Source organism: Xiphias gladius, chromosome 24 (assembly GCF_016859285.1).
Source record: "Xiphias gladius isolate SHS-SW01 ecotype Sanya breed wild chromosome 24, ASM1685928v1, whole genome shotgun sequence".
NCBI lineage: Eukaryota > Metazoa > Chordata > Actinopteri > Istiophoriformes > Xiphiidae > Xiphias > Xiphias gladius.
The window spans coordinates 13,608,697-13,630,712 of record NC_053423.1 but is presented as its reverse complement, the minus strand read 5'-3'; the positions used below and the strand labels follow the sequence as shown (position 1 = coordinate 13,630,712).

General features: G+C 41.8%; 1 protein-coding gene across 5 annotated transcripts in view; it reads left to right on the top strand.

Moving 5' to 3' along the window:
* The window catches only part of ripor2 (RHO family interacting cell polarization regulator 2), a 61,784-nt gene that overhangs the window by 32,667 nt on the left and 7,101 nt on the right, over nucleotides 1–22,016 (top strand). For 4 of the 5 annotated variants that reach the window (XM_040122002.1, XM_040122004.1, XM_040122003.1 and 1 more), the window contains exons 2-13: nucleotides 2,538–2,658; nucleotides 6,029–6,184; nucleotides 6,643–6,721; nucleotides 7,460–7,483; nucleotides 7,838–7,891; nucleotides 16,096–16,245; nucleotides 16,805–16,868; nucleotides 17,335–17,378; nucleotides 18,259–18,384; nucleotides 19,222–19,370; nucleotides 19,852–19,978; nucleotides 20,927–21,676. In XM_040122002.1, the coding sequence (XP_039977936.1) occupies nucleotides 2,538–2,658; nucleotides 6,029–6,184; nucleotides 6,643–6,721; nucleotides 7,460–7,483; nucleotides 7,838–7,891; nucleotides 16,096–16,245; nucleotides 16,805–16,868; nucleotides 17,335–17,378; nucleotides 18,259–18,384; nucleotides 19,222–19,370; nucleotides 19,852–19,978; nucleotides 20,927–21,676 (1,844 nt within the window). Of the gene's footprint in view, nucleotides 1–1,081; nucleotides 1,122–2,537; nucleotides 2,659–6,028; nucleotides 6,185–6,642; nucleotides 6,722–7,459; nucleotides 7,484–7,837; nucleotides 7,892–16,095; nucleotides 16,246–16,804; nucleotides 16,869–17,334; nucleotides 17,379–18,258; nucleotides 18,385–19,221; nucleotides 19,371–19,851; nucleotides 19,979–20,926; nucleotides 21,677–22,016 lie in introns of those variants that run through there. The other variant, XM_040122006.1, reaches the window with a different exon arrangement.

Below are 22,016 nucleotides of genomic sequence, written 5' to 3'. Positions count from 1 at the left end.
AGTTAGTGGCTAACTGTGTCTGTTTGCTGTTCGGTCCTAGGCAGAAAGCTAACAGTGAGTTTATCTAAGCATTTTCTGTTGCAAACAGCTGCCTGCTTGAGCAGAGTTTGCGGACCCGAAACCCAAAACAATGAGCTAAAAGAGGCTACAAAGCCGGAAGGGAAACTGCACAGTTGGTCGATTCTTTATGAGTTTGTCACCACCAGCAACAGGTTTCACATTACACATAGTAACTTGATCCATTGTTTAGAATAAAAAATATTGATTTGTGCCGCTTTAATATTATAGTGCTAATGATTTTAAAAGTTTATTTTCTTATATATTGTCTCATATATAAAACACCAGTCTGTACAAGCAAATAAAATATATTTTTGCCTGTCTCTGAGTCACAGCTATTAGGGTCCTCACTGTTAAAGTGAGCTAGCTGCTATTAATAGCCTGAACAGTATCAGTCTCACCAGCTTATTGTCCCGCCCACTGCAAAACACAGATCTAGTCTTTCCTCGGGCCCCGTGTCAGGTCTTTGTGTTGCTCTCTGTCTGTCACAGAAAGCAAAGAGAGATGATATCGGGTTGCTGGTTCAATCGCTTTTGGTACTGCTGCGTCTGTGGAGGGAAATGGTGTGCGTGCATGCGTGCGCGTGTGTGTTTGTACATGATTGCATTTGTATGACGACATGAGCCCGGACCCAGCCCCCCACACAGAAAGAGTCTGTTCACTGGAGACAGATAGATGGATTGATCAGTGGGGGAAAAAAAACAAGGCACGTACAAACATAGGGCCCCACAAACAGAGTGACACACAAGCAGACGGAAAAAATGCAGCGTTTTGCTTGTCACTTGGTTTGGCAAAGTCGTTTAACTGGTAAGGATGCAGGATGTTGCGTGACGAAGAGAAGCAGATACAGAGGAGAGCTGAAGACTGGGGCTTCACAGGCTGATTCCTCTGCTTGTTAGCAAAGTTTAATTTGATCTGACAAATCTGTCTCTCTCTGTCTCTCCTCTAGGCATTTCTGTGTTACCATACTTTTCCTTTAGCTCAGTTGTTAAGCGATACAGAAGAAACAAGGCAGAAATTATATTTCTCTGGCTCGCTACAGCTTTTACAGTCATCCCACTGAGGTCAGGATGTTGGCCAGTTGAGCCAATGTTTCTCTCTATTCATGATTTTCATCTCTGACCGTGGCTGATGTGTATTTGTATTTGGTAGCCCACTGTGCACTTGTTCAGGATTTAAACAGACGTTCTGGAGTTTTCAGTCTCTTCTTCCACCTCTGCACAAGTTCCTTAGTTTAGTTCTTGTGGTTGAGGGTTATTAGCAAAATGCGAATCTCACCTTATGAATAAATAAAACATTTATACAGTAGATTATCATAATTTCTGTGTCTGTCACTCTGTGGTTAAAGAACAGCATTTAGCAGAATGAGAGAGAAATGAGGAAAATATCTCAGCATACTTTGTCTCACGGATGTACCGATCAGATTTTGATACCTCAAACCCAAGTATATGCCGGTACATTTGCCAACCCGATACCAGTGCTCTCTTTTTCCCAAATCTAAAATCTGCGTATCTCACCACATAGAAGCCATTGGGATCCGTGTTATTTAAAGTAACATGAGGCCAGAGATCGCTGTGGCACTAAAGATACACGTGTGCCACAATCTGGACGAAATCTCATCATGCTGGTTGAAACTGTGATTGACTTATCTTAGCGAATTCTTCCCTCTGGGCATTTGATCTCTGCTAAATCATTATCCAGCAGCTAAACATTTCGGTGGACGTTTCTGTGTCTATTTTCAGCTTGTTCCCCTAGTGCCCATGTGAGTCATGTTGCATCTCCAGTTTAAAAAAGGTTGAAATCTGACAGGCTGCGTGCTGCTAAATATAGACACGGTGATAAAAGATGTCTTAACTATAGGAGAGGCTGATTAGATAACTCAGCCATAGGAGGGTTTGGATTGGCTTTCCTGAAATTCATTACAAGTAGGATTAGATTTCTAAATGGCGAAACGGGCCTTCGTATGTAGTGACTTCTGCTTTTAAACAGCCATAAGTCTGATGACTTGCATTTTTAGATGAGTCTAAATCTTAGTTTAGGAATAAAATAGAAGATAATATATGCCCAAAGTACACACCACACTTAATGGGAAGTGACAGGAGTCACGTTTTGTGACACTTTCCTGAGGAAGGAAAACATGGAACATTAAGAGTAGATGTATGTTTGCAGTTGAGTGGTGACAGGCCAGAGGAGTCGAGACATGTTAGCACGAGCTCTGAATGCTGCTCTTCCACATCGCACATGCCAAGTATCACCAACAGTGTCCACTTTGTTCTACACTGCACAATGCTCACTGCGCTCCAGCTGACCTCTGTGTTGACACGGTTCTGGTGTTAATTGAGCTCATAAGTTGCTTTTATTGTGCTCATGATGTATTGCCGACCCTGATCCTTCATTTGTTGTCCAAATATTGTCAGTGGATTTGTACATAACACATTTTTCTATGTCTGTCTTTTTTTTTTTTTTTTTTTTTCCTCCAGGAGTGTCGTCCCACATCCCAGAGATCATGGCGGCCGGCACCCACTCCCCCGGAGGACCCAATGGCATAATCCGGAGTCAGTCCTTCGCTGGCTTCAGCACGCTACAAGAACGACGCTCACGGTAAGCAGAAATCTTCAAAGCTGTTAATCTATAGTCAACTGATGTTACTCATTTCTAAAATAACAATATAGGTCAGTGGGTGATAGAGGGAATTTGTTCTAAAACACTGCAGCAAATTGATTTTGAAGTTTTAAGTATCAAATCCTCAGAAACAGTATTGATTTGAAGGTTAACGTTTTGAGAAAATAAGTTAATGATCACTATTTTACTAATATGTCAACATCAAATGAAAGTCATCACAAGAATAGTTAACTGCGGATCAGGCATTAAAGAGTAATTTCATCACTGGTATTCTTAAAGGGCTATTCCACTAATTTAATGTAGTAGTTCTATAAAGTAGGGGGGAGTTGCGAGAGACAGATTTTTAAAAATAATTTAAAAAAAGAGTGGTCGCCTCAGTCTCGCTAGTATTAATTGATGAAGTGGATTGACTCTGGACTTATTACACCACTAATATGCTTGGTTTTTTTTTTTTTTTTCCTTTTTTTCAGACATTGTGTTAAATACGATGGTCAGATGTTTTTTCAAGTAATCAACTGACCCGTAGGGCCAAGAAAAAAAAAAGAAAAAAAAAGTCTCCTTTCTTTAGGTCAGTCTTACATTGTTTGTTTACATAACTTATGACTTGTCCTCAGATAACATGTGAAATCTTCTGATGTTTAAGCAGTGGCCACAGTAATTTCACTGGAATTAATTCGCTGCGTTCATAGTACCTGCTGAATACACACTCCTTCATAAATACAGCTGCTCCCTATCCTACATACAGCTCTCAAATGGAAATAAATTTTACAAAACCTTAATGTGCTTGAGACTTTGCACATTTAGCCGTGGACTTTTTCTACACATCCAGTGTAACCAGGCTTAAATTCAAACTTCAGTCACACAGAAAGAAAGAAATATCGGATTCAGTAATCTGGAACCAACCTTCATGATGTTCGGCGAACCACAACGAGCCTTAAGATCCCATAAAGGAACTGAATTCTTAAAGGGTGATCATCACTCTATTTGCATAACCACAGAGCTAATTCGGTTTCCTGATCATTGTTTCATTCATAGACAGAAGTTGCATGTGAGAAGTGGTGACAGAAATCGATAAAGTTCTTGAGCAGTAAGAGTTTTTATGTGTGTTCCTCCCTCTTTGGCTCATCTGTGACGGCTCTCACTCCATCATCACGAGACAAAGGCCCCTCACATTCAATCCTGGAAATGTATCTTAGGATCTCAGACTTTTGGCTTTCGGCACCTGGTCCTCTTCAGCAGCTCTGGTCCTGCTGTGAGAGCCTATTTGAAGGCACTGTTCCCCTCCTTGCTCTCTGCTCAGGCAGTGAATGGGGTATTTATTTGGAATGACTTGAGTGTGGGGGGGCGACTGACAGCGACTGACAAGTTACCATTCTGATAATGAGCGAGGTGGAACGCTACAGAGATAGGGCTTCTGAGGCCACTCGAGTGTGTCAGTGTGTGTGTGTGTGTGTGTGTGTGTGTGTGTGTGTGTGGCTGTGTTATTGAGCAAAGACTTTCCACGTGTGTACCCATGTGCATGTTTCGTGTGTATTTATGCATGCACACTCCACACTTTGCAGTTTGTGTGCAAGGGTGCAAATCCACCATTATAAGTCAGTGTGGAATTGTGTTAGCATGTGTGCATATGTGTTTTTTTATGTGTGTGTCTCTGCCAAGAGATCCTACTGCACCACGGCTTGCGTGACCCGAAGGCTACGCAGCGCGCTCATTCAGTGCTGCCCTACATTTGCGGCAGCTTAGCTTGTGCTGCGTTTCCTGGCGTGCAGCAAGACGTGGCACGTTCCAACTTGTCGAGCGCTGGAATTGGTTGTTGCCGTGTCCTTGAGATGCCTCTGGAATGGGATCGTTTCATTAAGTCTAGGGAAATGTCATTTGTCAGCTAAATCTGTAATGGTTTTAAAAGCTGAAACGTGCATGAGCGGGTAAGATGATTTGTGACCTAAAATGGGAATGATGTGAAGAGAGAAAGCCTTGTAAGGTGGCTGTACGGTATAGAAACAGAGAAACTAAGGCTTAGACATGGTGTTGAAACCATTTTTGGAGTTCTCCATTAACAATTCCTATAATCTTTGGCATTTTTGTTTGATAAATCACTAAAAATGATTCTTAAATGTGAAAACGGGCTGTTTTCTGTGTGTTTATATGACAATAAATAGAACATTTTAGAGGTTTTGCACTGTTGGTCAGTCAAAACAAGCAAGTATAGGATTTCAACTTGTGCTCTGAGAAACTGTAATGGGCATTGTTGACTATCTTCTGACTTTTACACAAATCGCTTAATCCAAAAACAATTGACAGATGAATCAATAATGAAAATAATCACAAGTTGCAGGCCTGCTTGGACAACAAACATCGGGATATTGAGATATGACCATTGTGTGGGCACATCTGGTTTGCGCATTTGTGGAGCTGCAACGATTAGTCAGTTAGTCGATTAGTTGGTCAACAGAAAATTAATCTATCTAAAAATAAATCATTCAGATAATAGATTAATTAATAATAATCAGAAGGTTAATTAGTAATGAAAATAATTGTTAGTTGCAGTCTTACACTTCTTATGCTTCTTATTTACACATATCAACCACTGAACTAATGAACCCCCCTGGGGTCAGTCACACTGTTGGTCAACTGCTGGAGGACTGTGGGGAAGAGACTGAACAACACTTGAATGTCATTCCTTGCCGGGAGGGTGATTTCCTCAATGTGTGTCTTTGTAAGTTCACTCAAGCAGAACATAAGTTGCAGCCTTACACAGGTCAACACAGAAAGTGTGCGTGTGCGTGTGCGTGTGTGTGTGTGTGTGTGTGTGTGTGTGTGTGTGTGGGGTGGGGAGGGGGGGTCCGCGGGCTTGGCACATGTTTGCATGTGGTTGAAGATATGTATGAATACTTGTGATTTAGCATAGCCAAGTGATGGATGAAGAGGTTCACCGCTATGGTTATGCTGGGAGTTTGTGTAATTGTATAAAAGGCAGGCTAAAAGTTTGTCGTGTGCCACTGAGTGATCTTAGTTTCAACAGAGTCAATGAGCCCTCTCCATCTGTCAGGTGAGAAACATTCATGCTGAGACTGACCCAAGGGCATGTACAGAATGCTGTAAAATAATACAGAAATTATAGGCAGCCTGAGGGCCTGGCTCTGAACTATGTGCACCTTTTAGTCCAAAGCAGATGTTTAGGCCATTTTTGAAAATGTCGTGAAGCACAATTGTGTTTTAAAGTCATTTAGCAGCAGACAGAAAATTATCCTGCTCACTGTGTTTTTAAAAAAAAAACAAAAAAACCAAACGACTTTGGTGGACCCTCCATTGCACTTACTACCATGTGTGTGTGTGTGTGTTTGTGCAGGTGTAACTCTTTCATGGGGAACTCGGCGGTGCAGAAGAAGCCTCAGTCCAAGCCCAAGAAGCCTCACCTGTCAGGACACAAGGGAGGCAGCAGCTCCAGAGACCCTCAGCCCAAGAGACTGGAGGAGGTTTACAATGCACTCAAACAAGGCCTGGAGTGAGTAACTCATACGTTAATCTACATTTACGCTGTGCATACATTCTCTAGACTACTTACAGATACTCCTGCTCCCTTTAAAGGAAATAATTAGACAGTTTCAGTCCATACATGTTAATTTCTTACTTTAATGTGTATATTTACAGCCTGTTGACATTTTTCTGCTCCATATATTTACATAACTGCACAAATGTTTATATACCAATGTATTTATATTGCTGTAATTACATACTTGTTGTTTTCATTATATTCTAGTGCGCTTGCGTTGCTAAATTCTATTACTTTTAGAGCTGAAATGATTAGTCGATTAATAGATTGGTCGAAAAACAGATAAGTCATTGGCAACTATTTTAATAATTGAATAAACGTTTCAGTCTTTTTCCAAGCAACAATGATGTTATTGACTAAACTATTAATTGATTAATCAAGAAAAGTGTTTTCTCTTTTCTGCCCTGTAGTGAGTATCTGGAAGTCCATCAAACAGAGCTGGACAAACTCACGTCTCTGATGAAGGACATGAAGAGGAACTCTCGCCTGGTGAGAAATTACAGCACATTCATTTACATTTACGTCATTTGTTTGAGTCTTTCAGGAATTTCCGTATTTTTAAGCGTCAGATGGGATTATATCGGAAGTTTCAGAAAAATCCAAGCTTCTCAGACGTAATTACGACAAATCTGTTGACTTGTAAACGATCTCCTCCAGCTAGCATGCACATGTCCCGACTCAAGGAGAAAAGTTACAATTGCAACCAATTAATAACTGCAATAGGAATATTAAAATCTAAATTACTGTTATTCCATCATGCATGTATACCTACTTTATTTCTCATGAGCATCTGTGTATCAAAGTAGCAAGACCAAATGTTTTGGGAGCTGGGATCACTTCTTCATCTCAGACGTGTTTTACTCTCGTTCAAATGTTAATACATCACATGCAGTCATAAAACACATAGATCAGTGTCAATAATTCACACATATGATTTGCTACAATGCCCACGTCTCTCTCTCACACTCACACTCTCACACACACACACACACACACACACACACACACACACACACACACACACACACAAAAGCTATACACATAGTCACAGGAAAGAGTGTGTAATAGGATCTTTTCTTGATGCCAGACAACTGCATTCTGCTTTGCATTACTTAAGCAGCCTGATCTGTCCTGTCCTTCTGTGCTAACTCTGTGATTGTGTGTGTGTGTGTGTGTGTGTGTGTGTGTGTGTGTGTGTGTGTGTCTGTGTGTGTTCTTTTTCTCCAGGGAGTGCTGTACGATCTTGACAAGGTGAGTTGATGGAGGGGAGGGTCTGCTGTAACAGTTTGGTGTGTGTTGGGGGATCTTTGATGTAAAAGAAGAGTTGAAAGGAGGGAGAAAAAACAGCTGATGGCAGAATAAAGGAAGGAGGGAGGACAGGGTGGAGAAGTGAAGGGCTGAGGGGATCGAGGAATAATGTGGGGAAAAATGGATGAAAGAGGGAGAAATGGTTGATGGGCCAGGAGGAGAGACGGGATTGCAAACTGTGCCTCATTAGATCCTCTGGTATGGATATACAAATCGTTATTTTTACAGCTGTAAACCCTATGTAGCCACATTTTCATGAGCAGCAGTAAATCTTGTGCTGTGTCTGTCTTGTTGTAGCAAATCAAAACCATTGAGAGGTACATGAGACGTCTGGAGTTTCACATGAGCAAGGTAAGCGCAGATGTGTGATAACAGCATGTTTTTTAAGGATTGTTCTTGTTTTATCAGTCTCTGTACCAGATAGTTCAATACTGAGTCGTCAGTCTGATCTGTTTCCTGCATGTCTGTGCGGCACGTTGGAAAAGCATAAGTGCTGTTGAAAATGTTTCACCTCAATGCCGTCTTTCAGCGAGCCGCTCCACATCTCTGGCCTCCACACAGTCACTCAGGAAGCACAACACTGGTTCATGTTTCTACCTCTATTAAAGCAAAAGTTTGAGGATTTGACGATTTTGACGATTATTTGCTGTCTTGCTGAGGGTTAAATGAGAACATTGATACCTCTCATATCTGTACGGTAAATATGAAGCTACAGCCAGCAGCTGCTTGGCTTAGCTTAGCATAAAGACTGGAGACCGGGGGAAACAGTTAGTCTGTCTCTGTCCAAAGGCAACAAAATCTACCTACAAGCGCCTGTAAAGCTCAGCTGTGTCTGTCGGCTCTGTCTTCATGCTAAGCTAAGTTAACTAGCTTCTGGCTGGTGCTTCATATATAATGGGCAAATCAGAGAGTGGTATTAATCTTCTCATCTAACTCTCGGCAGGAAAAACAAAACAAGCACATTTTCCGAAATGTTGAAACATTCATCTAATGTCTGGTACCGATAAATGAGTGGTCATTATTTCCCTACTTTAGTTTCGCTCTTCCTGCTGGTTTCATGTTGAGTTTTTGAGTACAGTTGCACTATTACACCACACTTCATTGACTTTAAGTTGGCGTCTGGAAGGATTTTTGCTGCCAGGTTAGGTTGGTGTTCCTGATCTTCTCAGGTTCATGTGTTGATGTATTAAGGAATTTTGCAGCAGGTTGTGTTATAAACTTCCCCCGCCACGGTTGCCAGGTAGGGAAAATGTTTCCCTATGTCCTCTTTTGTAGTCTCCTCCAGGTTACCAGCTGGGGACATTAATCCCCTGCAAGGTTGCGAGGCTCTGTGACTTTTCTTCCACATCCCCTTTTGTAGTCCTGCACCGGCCTCCCTCGCTGTGCGTTAACTCAGACGCGACAGCGGGCAATCAGAACACATGCCCAAACAACAGCGCAGCTCCAACGGTAACCATGGTTACCCAAAGATGGAGCCTTTGAACTCCTGAGGAGCTCAGAGGAGCCACCTACTGGGGGATGTTATTGTTTATGTTCACAGGCGTCCTGACAGACAATAAAAACTCACCTTCAGACGTCCAACAACAAACACGCGTACACAACAGTACAACAGTAGAGAAAGAGACCGTCTTTGGACACGTTTGTGGCTCACAAGTGTTTCTAAGGGGTTGAAGGAAAGAGTGAATGTAGGTCAGGGCAGATAGTAGGCTACAGTGAGGAGCAATTGACAGGGTTCTTAAAGACAAAAAGACGAGAGGAGGAGGTGGAGGAAACAGAAAAAAATAGGCAGTGTTGTCTTAGAAACTTTGGTAATGTATCTGTAAGCGTGCACCACTTTGACTTCAACAAAGAAAAAACAGGCAGATTGATCACTTGTGCTGTCTTGTGAGGTTGTCGCAGGATGCAGTTAAAACAGACACACACACTCAAATCCTTTCTCTTTAACATCTGACATTATTCTGAGCAGCTCCTCTGTTCTTTCCAGCTCTGTACAAAAATAGATTTGAATGCACTTGTAAATATTTGAAATAGTGAAGGAGTGAGTGATTTATCTTGCCAGACGGGTAAAAAGCCTCAAAAGTCAAGGCACAACTACGGAAGTTAAATCTAGCGCTCGCTGTGTTCTTTCATTCTAAATATATACCAGTGCTCCTTTATGAAACCCTAGTCTTTTCTGACTTTATGCAGGTTATTGACTAGGGATAAAATAGTTTTAAAAATTCTCTACCCTTCGGATTGAGAATTGACTTCACATTTTCCTTGTCATTATTTGGGTCTATCAGTTCTAGTTTTACCTCTGGAGCTTCTGTGCAAAAAAAGTTTATGTTTGACTATAATTTTACTGCGAGAAGCAGCCCTATAATGTAGTACATGTCCTGACTTTTTCCAACAAAAGTATGATGTCTGAAAAGTTTTGTTCCACTATCAGTATCTGTTTTCTTTTTGTTTTTGTTTTTTTTAGAAATAGAACAAACTGCTTTAATAATGACTAGTTTGTAATTTCTCCTTTATACATTTTAGTTGAATTGTACTTTTAAGTACAAAGTTAAATAGGGCAGTGGAAATGCATGCTGAATTCACGAACAAAACTAATACCCAAGCCAAGTACACAAGTACACTAGCAGCCCTTGATGCCTCCTGTCTGCCCCTGTAAACAGCTACTGCCGTTATGATACATGTGCGCACAGTTCCATTTTCCGAACATCAGCATTAGCAGATCGCTATCGAGTGACATCAAGTGTCCAGCTAAGATAATCAGTCCACCACAAAAAAGCATCGAGGTCAGGAAATTAATTGGCAAGCACACACGCACACACACACACACACGCAGAGACAAAGAGGTGGCCTCATCCTTATATAAAAAGTGGTTTTAGTTGTGAACTGATTCTGTGGTACTTACAGTAGATGGATAATTCATGTTTGACAGAGTTTTAATACTGTATGAATTTATTCAGTTATCAATTTCTACAGATTTGTCTGGTCTATCGGTTACTTTGAGACAGATAAGTAATAAAGTCTACAGTATATCTTCCAGTTACAAAAGCCACTTGTGTTTGTAAGTAGTATTTTTTGTCAAGCTAGACTGATATGCTGGCCAGCTGAGCCAATTTGCAGATATATAATGTTGTTGTATATGTCGGCCAATAACTAACAAGGAATGTCTAGGTTTGAGGTAGTCTAGAAACAGTGTCAGCATTACATAGTTTATTCACCAGAGAGCACTGACTGGTTGATTTTTCAGCTGTGAAATCTCCCGTCCAATTTGTGTTTGCTCACAGTTAGAATAAAAACAAACCAAAGGGATCCACAAGTATCGGCCTCAAAAACCCAGTATCGGTTGGGTTGGGTTAGCACTATGAGGCTTTCAGCATGCTAATTCAGGCCCAGCCATGTCTGGAAGTTGCAGATCAGGGTAAAACAGGAAGTACATTTGTGTGCTGATCAGCCCTTTGTAATGGAGAAGGAGCCATCATCACCTTTTTATATTTTTGCAGCCGGAGTGATGAGAACTTCAGAGATAAACACTTGCTGCCTTAGTAGAGCAATATACAGGAAACGGGTAACAATGGACCCCTGTGTGCAGGACACCTAGAGTACCTGATGTGAGAATGAATGTGTGTAAATGAACGTTGCGTGATCAGTCAAGTATTTTGTCATTACACTAAGTATATGTCATCGTCTTACACATATGCACATGATTAATTTGGTTGTGAGGGCAGCAACCGCACTTCACCTCATCTCAGAGCAGGACAGTAAAAACCAATCCTCACAGTCAATCAATCAACAGCTGTCAGAGGATGTTCAGTGTTTCAGCAGTGGTGAGTTGCAGTAAGCGTGTACGTGTTTGTCAATGTTTGTGCACAGGCTCAGGCATGTCCCTTTGTGCTGGACAGCTGCTGTGAGGGACGACTTAACAATCATCCATCAGCTAGTTGTTAGAGAGTGTGTGTGTGTGTGTTTGGGACTCAAATCAGCCCGCTCTTTTGTTCCTGTTCATGCTGCTGGCTGCCTGCAGATGTCCGTGCCGTAATTGGCACACATGAAGGAAGCAGGTGGCACAATGCATGGGATAGGGTCTGCGGTGTGTGTGTGTGTGTGTGTGTGTGTGTGTGTGTGTATGTGTGGGTGTGTGTTTGCATCTAGTATCAGCAGGGCATCATTAAAGAGACGAGTGACGAGAAATTGAAGCTGAGAAGAGCGTCTGCCAGACGCCCCTCTTCGCCCAATAGAGAGAAATTTTGTGTGTGTGTTACTTAACAATGTGCCAAATGCAATACAAAAATGAGTGAATACTTCGCATGTGATTCAAAATTTTTTTTTTTTAATTTTTATTGCAGGGCTTTTTTGCTTTCCCCTCTTCCCTTGAATGCAAATCTTGCCACCAACACACACACACATGCCCACAGATCCCCACAGAGGGGCTGTGTGTGTTGTGTGTTTGATGCTGTTTGATGTGGCCCGCCTGTTTTAATCTGCTTATAATCACTCGCCCCCTGGCTGTGTGTGTGTGTTTGTGTGGTGTGTGTGTTTGTGTTTGTGTGGTGTGCGTGCACCACTATCCTACGATTCAGGATAATGGCCATATCTTAAGAGGATTCCTACCATATCCTAAAGATTCTCCGCTCATATTCAAAATCCCACAGTTTAAAACCAGATATACAGTAGATACAGAGACAATCCTTTAAAACTGCCATTCATTTTTGATAAAAGAGAACAAAACAAAAAAAACACCACACTTACCTCCAGCTGCACTGTAAGTATTAGTAAGTATTAGTTAGTATTTTTACAAGGTTTATCTTAGGATGCACTCAAAAAATACAAAAATTTTAGCTAAAATATATATATTTCACCCTTTTATAAATGGGAACACTGTATTATCCTCATCCCTGGGCATAATTGATTCGCCAATACAGATTCTGCCATAATCCCTCACTGGGTCTCTAAGCCTAAAGTTTTTTCATCCCGCTGTGCGGTAATTAATACAGGGACTCTGAGTCCAAAATAGGACTTAATTCAGAATACATTTACATTTAATATCTGTTCACATCTGGTGGAAGTTAATTAAGAAGCTTCAGATGGTTTCTCTTTTTTTTTTTGTTTTGTTTTGTTTTTTTAGAGGGTGTGTGTGTAACCAGGTTTGAGTTTGTATTGAAATAGCCCTTTAAATGAGCACATTGGTGACCGAAAAGAATCAGTGATTTTTGTTGAAGGTTATGGATAGAAAGTTATACATAGACCCATGCTTTGTCTTAGTGATGGAGTTTTTTTTGTAGTGCTGCGAGTACCAATTATTTGCTTGATTGATAATTAGATCTGTAAAATGTCAGGACATAGTTAAAATTTGAACTTGTAACTTGTCCATTACAAGTTCCAAGAGCCCAAGGTGGTGTCTTCAAAGTCTAAAACCCCAAAATATTCAGTTTATTATCATGGAAGACTAAGAAAACCAGCAAAGAATGGCATATGAGAATCTTCAGCCAGTGAATTTTTTTGCATTTTTATTTAAATTGCTGCCATTTTTTTAATTAATCTAATACTAATCATTTCACCTCTGTTTTTTGTGTCGATATTATCATGTGGCCCGTTAGAACAATCTGAATAAGTTCTTCACAGATTCAAAAACTTAGGAAGGCAACAAGACAAAGAATTACATGCACAGTCAAGAAAATCTGAATAAGGGGTTTACGACAGATATAGTATGTACTGTATGCCTGTGTGTGTGTGTGTGTGTGTGTGTGTGTGTGTGTGTGTGTGTGTGTGTGTGTGTGTGTGTGTGTGTGTGTGTGTGTGTGTGTGTGTGTGTGTGTCTCCAGAGGAGTCTATTAGCTGTACCCTCAGCCCAGAAAATGTACTGCTGCTTTCTTCTTTTGCCTGGCTCTGCTTTGAAGGTGTGTGTGTGTGTGTGTGTGTGTGTGTGTGTGTATTTATTTACTTTATACATTTTATCCATCTGTCTGTGTTAAGGTTTCTGTCTTTTCTTTGTTTGTGTTTTGCCTCTAATGTTCCCTCTGTTTCTGGGGTGAAATGTGCCCGAGGCGCAGCAATATGCTGATAACCATCCTCTGGAGTGGAGCTTGGCTGACCTTCAAAAGGGCATTTCCTTGAAGGCAGCAAGAGGCTATTGAAATTGGGGACAAAAATTAAGCTAATTAGCTGATAATGATATGATTATTGATTGATTGCCTGAGAAGAATGATGGCTATTCATCAACCCCAGTCGGTGAAGGCCCGGTTTTGTAACTGAGGCACTCAGTTTTCTCCAAATGAACAACTCATTGTAGGCGTCTACTCCTTTATGTGAGCACAATGACATTGTATTTCTCGACTTAATCCGTGCAAAAGTTCACTATGACGAATGTGTTTCTTTTGAATTCATCTCAGCTTCATCACCAACCACCACTGCTCATGTTTTCCTTTGTTTGTAGTAAACAAATGTGTTTTAAAGCTGTCGAGTGTTAGTTCTGAACCGGTTCCATACCGATCAGAGAGCTGAGAATAACAGTTGCGGTCGGAGAGTGTTTTCGAGCTGGCTCAGCTCAGCTGCTGCAGCCACGCCACATACACCACATACCACGGACAGACAGACAGACAGGGCGGGGACCCACTCGGGGTTGTGGGTGCTGAAGGGGGCTGGTTGGTTTGAGGTTGAGTTGGCGAGATGAGGCCGGGTGCCTTTTTGTGTGTATGTGAGCCAAGATAAGTTATTGTAGCGTCATCAAGCTACATTACCCACCCTCCTGAACAAATATCCCACTTCAAACCACTTTCACTGTTTTCCATAAAACCCTCATCTGCTCGGCCACTACAGTAAAAACATGCTCTGCATATGCATGTAAACATGTCCACATACACAGCCACAGTCTACTCTGAAAAACATGCTGGCAGTGTTTGGTTCAGACACAAAGATACACAAACAAACACTCAGAAAAGCTGTTAGCACGGCAGGAGCCAGAATGGCCCATTTTCTTCCGCATCTCCCTAATGAGCGCCATAAAGAGCGCGAGGCATCAATATTTCAGCGCTCTCGTCAGGCAGGCTGCAATACTTCCCTTTGATGAGGCTCACCGGAGGTGTTTTGCTTTGCCCGGCTACCACTCCGACCAAATGTGCATTCAGAGAGCCAGAAAATTAGACAGACAGGACAATGAAAATCTGGACTGCTGATAGATTGCGGTTTGACTCAGTGACTCAGCAATATTAAAGTATCCTCAGGTCTCCTCTCGTTTCCGTCTGTCGAGGAGAGTTGATGAACACTTACTTTGATTTGGGAGAAAGTTTTGTTTGATGATGAACTCTGCCTATTTTGGGTCTAAATTTGTATTGATTTCGACACTTACTATACAGAGGTACACAGAAAGTAATTATAGAACTTTTTAAAACTGTTACAGTGTGATTTACCAGGTGGAAAGACATAGCAAAGACACTAACAAAAAGGAGTGTCAGATATTGATACCTTAAAAGTTTGATGCTCTTTGAACATGGAGTTATAATAATAACTTTATTTATATATAGTGCTTTTAGTGCTTAATATAGTACTTTTCTAAACAAAGTTTTTTTTACAGTACAATAACAGAGGGAAACGATTAAATATGCTAAAAAATTGAGACGACAAGACAAAAAATAAGAGAAGAACAGAATAAAACATAAAAAAAAGTAAAACCATTAAATAACATAGAAAAACCAGGTCAGCACAGAGTCACTGTTGGAAAAGTAGATGCCACAAGCTCCACCACCTTTGGCTTGTCAGACAACTCGTTTTCCTACCAATGGGCTCAACAGAACTATCCCTACAGCATGTTGATGGTGTCGTTCCTTCTCCGTGTGGTTTTGGGTTAGATTGGACTGGTGCTGCAAACTGAAGTAGGGCAGACGTCTCCCAATGAGCTCTGAACGCCGTCTGTTGTTGTTTCCCCCCGCAGTGGGAATGTCCCACTGGGGTCGCAGACCGGGACGGCACATGCATCTGCCACTGGAGGCTACAGTTACACGGATACATAGCAGCTGTATCTGCTGACCGTCAGTTCAGTTCAGGACTCTCTCTCTCTGCCTATACTTGTCATTTTTACTCTGTTACTCATTCTACCACCTCCTTTCTTGCTCCTTCATTTGTAGCCTCTTTCATTTTTTTTCTTCTCTTTTTTGCAATCTGAACATTGCGAAAACTTCTTCTCAGTCCAACTGGAGCCTGTTATTTTAGAATATCTCGTCATACATTTCATCAGTTTCATTCTCAACAATGCCTGTCTTTGCTCTTGTTGAGGACCGTTGATGAGAGTAGCATCAGCGCTGAGTTGCTGAATACGACACAAGCCTAAAGCTGTGCTGGGCATCCTTGACTGAATCCCAGTGAGATGTGAACACATCCAGAATAATTTAGATGGCAGTTGGAAGTTTTAAGGGAGTTTGCTTCCTGCCCAGGGATGTTTTGATGTAATTTATTGGAGGGTTTCAAACTTCAAAGACTTGCTTCATTTCATAAGTGCAGAAGTTTCTCCCCCTCACGTGTCTGTGTGTGTTTGTGTGTGTGTGTGTGTGTGTGCGCGCTCACGCATCCAGGTGGATGAGCTGTACGAGGCGTTCTGCATCCAGAGCCGTCTGAGGGAAGGTGCCAGCCGGATGAAACAGGCCTTCTCCTCCTCTCCCTCCACTAAAGGCACCAAGGAGAGCATCGCAGAGGTCAACAGACGGTACAAGGAATACACTGAGGTACTGGCGTACAGTGTGTGGGGAATACTGTCGAAGATCTTCACATTTTTACCTGCTTAGTTTACTTATATGGTCTCTTATTAATGGTGTAATAAAGACATTGGCTTTAGTTAGAGATGGATATTATTCTGAAAACATGGAGCACCTGACATATAATTGGAATAAAACAGCCATGGTGCTATAAGTTCATGATTTTATGATTTTTATATATCAGATTTGAACAGATACATTTATATACAGTGTAATACATGGGAATCTAACAGTAGAAATTAAACATTGGGTCACAGCTGACAAAACCCACAATAAACTTAAATATACACTGATTTGTAAACACTAATATGGGAAGTCATTTACTTGCAAAATGACCTTTAAGTCCCAATAACACACACACACACACACCTGTCCTGATGGCTTAGAGCAGCTGTCCTGCCTCCTCTGTAGTTTAGTGTCGACTGGCTTTGTCAAAGTCTCTCGAGATAACTTGATTACTGTTGTTGTTCTTGTCTTGTGAGACAAAGGGCTGTTTATGTGATCCGCCTTATCTTTCTCTCTTCTCCAGAACATGAGCACGTTCGAGAGCGAACTGGAGAACTTGCTCGGGGAGTTTCATATCAAAATGAAAGGTGAGATAAGAATTCTTCAAAGAAAAAGTCTTGCAACTGACAAGCTCATCAGTTCACAAGCTGATATTTATGTCTGAAATAGGAAGCATTAATTCACTAATGTTCACGAGAATGTTTTGGTGATGAGCTGACAACTAATTATCATAATATATTCACCACACATCCCACCAATGGAGAATGTCCTCACTCTGTTTTCAAGATCATCATTATTCTGTAACAGACAGGTCACAGCTTTGATCCAGACAACAAGAAATATGTCCATTAAAAGGCACGTGTACTGTAGTGGGACATTTAACCCTTACACGGTCAGTTCTTGTAAATCGCCCAGCTAAATACTAAAGTCACCTAAAAACAAAAGAGGTTGCTTGGCTCAGAATGACTAACCGTACCCGTTTTTTTCCCCCCCTATCATGTCCAAATGTTTGTTTTTTTGTTTTTTTTCTAATTAATTTCCTCTCCCTGACAGGATTGGCAGGCTTTGCAAGGCTCTGTCCTGGAGACCAGTATGAGGCAAGTTCTTTGTTTGTTTTTTTCTTTTTACCTCCACCAAGGACGTTATATTTTCACCCGTGTTTGTTTGTCTGTCAGTCTTTCTGTCTGTTTGTTTGGTTTTTTTTTATTTGTTCTTTTGTTTGTCAGCTGGATTATGCAAAATGTACTGACCCGATTTGTACCGAATTTGGTGGACGGATAGGACATGGGCCAGGGAAAGACCCATTACATTTTGGTGCAGATCTGGATCATTTATCATGAATCAGAATTTTTTTCTCTTAAGTCTGGTGTATGTTGTTGAACATTGGCCATGGCTGCGGTCTGTGCTCTCTGAGTGCCATTCTAGTTTGTTTGTTTGTTTGTTAGTTAGTTAGTTAGTTTGTTTGTCAGGATTACAGGATTACGAAAAAGGTACTGAACCAAATTGCACTAAATTTGGCGGCGGAATGGGGCATGGGCCAGGGAAGAACCCGTTAAATTTTGGTGTGGATCTGGTTCGAGGGGTGGATCCAGGAGTTCATCACTTTCGTTAACATTGCGAGATAGGGCATTTTTTTGCCGTGTCAGAGGTGCGCACTCCTCCTGAGTGCAAGTCTAGTTTTTACTAGTAACACAGGGATGTTAAAAACAACTTTACATTCATATTGAAATCCATGTGTAAAATTTTGCAAAGCCATTTAAGAGTAAGGATGATTTATACTTTAGTTCAAGTAAAAAACTACAAGTTGGAGTTTGTACATGTCGAGCTGGTTTTCATCAGAATGAATTGGTAGAAGCAGATGTATCCATCTTGCCCTCCAGTATGTTGCTATAGAGGTTATCAAAGTTTAACCCTTTCTCTGGCTTCAGGCTTACTTCTTTTTGTTTTTCTCCACTGCTGTCTCTTCTCTTCCTTTAGATCTTCATGCGGTACGGTCGTCAGAGGTGGAAGTTGAAGGGGAAGATTGAAGTGAACTCCAGACAGAGTTGGGATGGCGATGATATGGTCTTCATGCCTCTCATCACTGACCTTATCAACATCAAGGTACTTTGGAAATCCAGAACAACCGAACTTTGTGCCTGAAATACTGTGCTTTAGTAAATGAACGCAGTGCTGGGTAAAGAGAAGAACAAGGAGAAAATCAGACATACAACACGTGCAACTTTTATTTATTTATTTATTTAGTTTACACAATAGAGCAGAAACAATCGATTAACCCATCAGTTGGTGGAGAAGAAAATTAACAAGCAACTGTTCTGATAATCGATTAACCGTTTCAGTCATTTTCATGCAACAAAAATGTCAAAAATTTATTGGTTCCAGCTTCTCACATTTGACTATTTGATGCTTTTTTTAAATTATAATATATATGATAATAAATTCAACAGTGTTGAGCTTTGGAATATTGTGGACAATTGTGATGGGCATTTTTCACTTTCTGACATTTTATGTACAAAATGACTAATTGATTAATCAAGAAAACAATGGGCAGATTAATTGAGAATGAAAATCATTGTTACCAGCAGCCCTAACACACAATATCAAGGACTGACCATATTTACCAGAGCTTGGTCTTCCTCCTTGGTATGTGTGTCATTCAGACATTTGGCTCCTGATGGTGCCAAGGGGATAATTTCACTGCTTCTTGCCAGTGCAAACCTCATGGCAGGTCAAACCTTATTTGCCGTTGATATTTATCTCTTTCTGATTCCTTATCTGCCGTCAAGGATGATAGTACAGGGGATATAGGGCAATACACAAAATCATAACAACAATTCATCAGCTATTACCTGACTCGTGCCTTTTTGTCAGAACAACCTGAGAGATTGTTTTTCCAGGCACATTCAGTTAATATACTTGGTTTTTTTTTGGCCAAATCAGGTGACAGAGCTGAAGGGCCTGGCCAGTCACATGCTGGTGGGAAGTGTGATCTGCGAGACCAAGGAGCTGTTTACTGCCATGCCTCAGGTGGTTGCTGTGGATGTCAACGACCTGGGAACCATTAAACTCAACCTGGAGGTCACGTGGTAGTAAGTAGACTCCTACATACAACAAGCAATGGCTTTTTTATGAACGTCATCATGTTTTTTCTTAATAATAACAATAACAACCATTGGAGTGAGCATATTTTATTTTCAATATATGAAGGGGAGAAATGTTGGATTTGAAGTGTTTCAGTCAAATATATTTAAAGAGCCTCTGAACACTCCTGATGGTATCACTGCTTGGTATCAATGTTGTGAAATTCAGTCTGTAACTATTTTTTCTCCTTGCACATTTAGCTGTTAAAGAATACCTACAGTCACTAGTATTAGTGATGTAGCTAAATTCAGTGTCTACATGACACGTAGTTTCCCGCCATCTGGTGAAGAACATATTACAGTAACTACAGTAACTAGAAAAATAAATCTTGCTCTATAAACACCAAATAAATGGCATCTCTTATACAGTGGGTAGGCATAGGTAAATTATAGTGTAATCACATTAAGTGCCTAATTTTCATTCCCCCAGCCCCTTCGATGTCGAGGACCTGACTCTGTCGTCTGGCAACGTGAGCAAAGCCACAGCTCTCCAGAGGCGAGTGTCAGTCTACAGCCAGGGAACGCCAGAGACCCCCACCTTCCAGGACACCTTCTTTGTGAGTCCAACGAACACACCTCCTTTAGCCTCATTGGCGTGGCGGGAGACAGTCGTTTTTGTGGGTATTTTCAGTTCTTAGCATAGTGTGAGACCCCTACATACAAACCTATGTACTGTCTGCCCCGTACTATATGGAAATTTGGATTATGGCTCTGCAATTTTTCTGTTGATGCATCATGCTAATGTAAGCAATGCTAGCCCTACCCCTAACTAACCCTCACCCATTTCCCTGCTATCCTCCCTCCACTCTGCATTTCCACATTAAAACCCCTCACCCACACTCTGTCCCCCTTTATACGTTTATCCATCCCTCCTGTATCCCACTCACCTGCCCCCACTCAAAAACCCAACACCTTGTCCTATTTGCCTGCGTGCATTGTGTAAAGAAGTGGCGGCCATATCCCATGGAGCGCCAGCGCCTCTCCATCCTACACATGCTCCGAGACACCCTGCTAGAGAAGCTAAGGCGCAGTCGCTCGTTCGGTGACCTGGCCTCACTCCGGCCAAGGCCCAAATCCAGTCTGGAGGTCTATGTGAGTGTGCTGTGGGCCCCTTGACCCTCCTAATCTGACTTGTGTGCCCCCTGCCTCGCTGACATGATGGGGATGTACTCCTCTGCTGGTGTGGACACAATTTGGCTTGTCCAGTCCCTTTCTGTGGGCTGCTGAATGCAATGTGTGGCTGTTTTGCATGTTAATTTGCATGACATGCTTTAAGCTGTCTGTGTTGTTTATGTTTTTCTGCTAAGGTTTACCTTACTGTGATTCTATCTTGGTTGAACAGATCAGGTCATAAGAATCTAAAGAGAAAAGTGGAGTATGCTAAATCTTTCTCCACTTGAGAAAGAGCTTTTCCTTGTGCTTTTTTTTTTTCTTACATGCACTGATTTCAAGCTATATCTCAGTCTTTATCCTCCACGTATTTACATTCCTGTCTCTCCTTTCAGTCCACTTTGCCAGATGATGTCTTTGAGAACGGCGGCTGTGGCGTGGCTGAATGCAAGCGCCTCTCCTTCACTTTCTCCGACACCTCTGGTTCGACACCCAGCCCTAGCCCTGCCCCGAGCTCCAACTCCCCCGGCCAGTCCAACCCGGAGATCACCGTCACTCCACCAGAAACAGAACCATCACCTACACAAATCCTTCCAACAAGAGAGGACTCCATTGCGGAGGAGCATTTAATGGAGGAAGAGGAGGAGGAGTATGAAGAGGATGGGGAGACGGGTAGTAGAGGAAGTAGGGTCACCAGTGCCAGCCTCGCCAGTGATGAAGCTGAGGTTGCAGAGGACTCAGAGTGGGAGCGCACAGAGTCCCAGCGAAATTCTGGCTCCAACTGTGGTTCAGCTGCCCCGTCCTTGTGTTCTGACAGCCACCTGTCTACAGTGGCTCCAGAGGATGTTTTCCTGGATCACGCAGACGAACTCAAACCTGTGGAACTGGACACAGAGGAGGCGGGGAGCCTGACCAGGCAGCTCGTGAAGAGGCTGACTTCCTCTGAAATGTTGCCACCCAGCGGGAGCTCTACTGAGGGTGGAGGAAGCCTGAGCTGGGCAGGAGAGGGGAGCAGGGCTTTCCTTGAGAGCAGCCTGGAGGAGGCCATCCACAGCCTGTTGATGAGGCTGGAGTCACTGACTCACCGCTGCCGAGAGCTGCAGGACCTGGAGCAGGAAGTGATGCGACTGGAGGACCTACTCAAGGTGACTGAACCCGTACTATGCGTCCCTTTTACATTTACACTTGTGGAACATGTCATATGTATTTAAAGTTTTGACCTTGGATGAACAAAGAAACATTTCAAGTATTTTCAGAAAATGTCACTTTTCAAACAAACTAGATTTTTTTTTTCTTTGTTCCTTGCCCAACATGGTAACTAGTTTCATTTCATGCTACTGAAATCCTCTCGTCTTATACTACTTACCTAAGGTACTTTTAAATAGTCCGCCAACAACATAGAAAAATCCTGACTTGCTAAAAGAGAGCCGGCAAATAAGTTTCATAAATTCATATGGTCAGACAATTCCACAGTTAAATGTATAT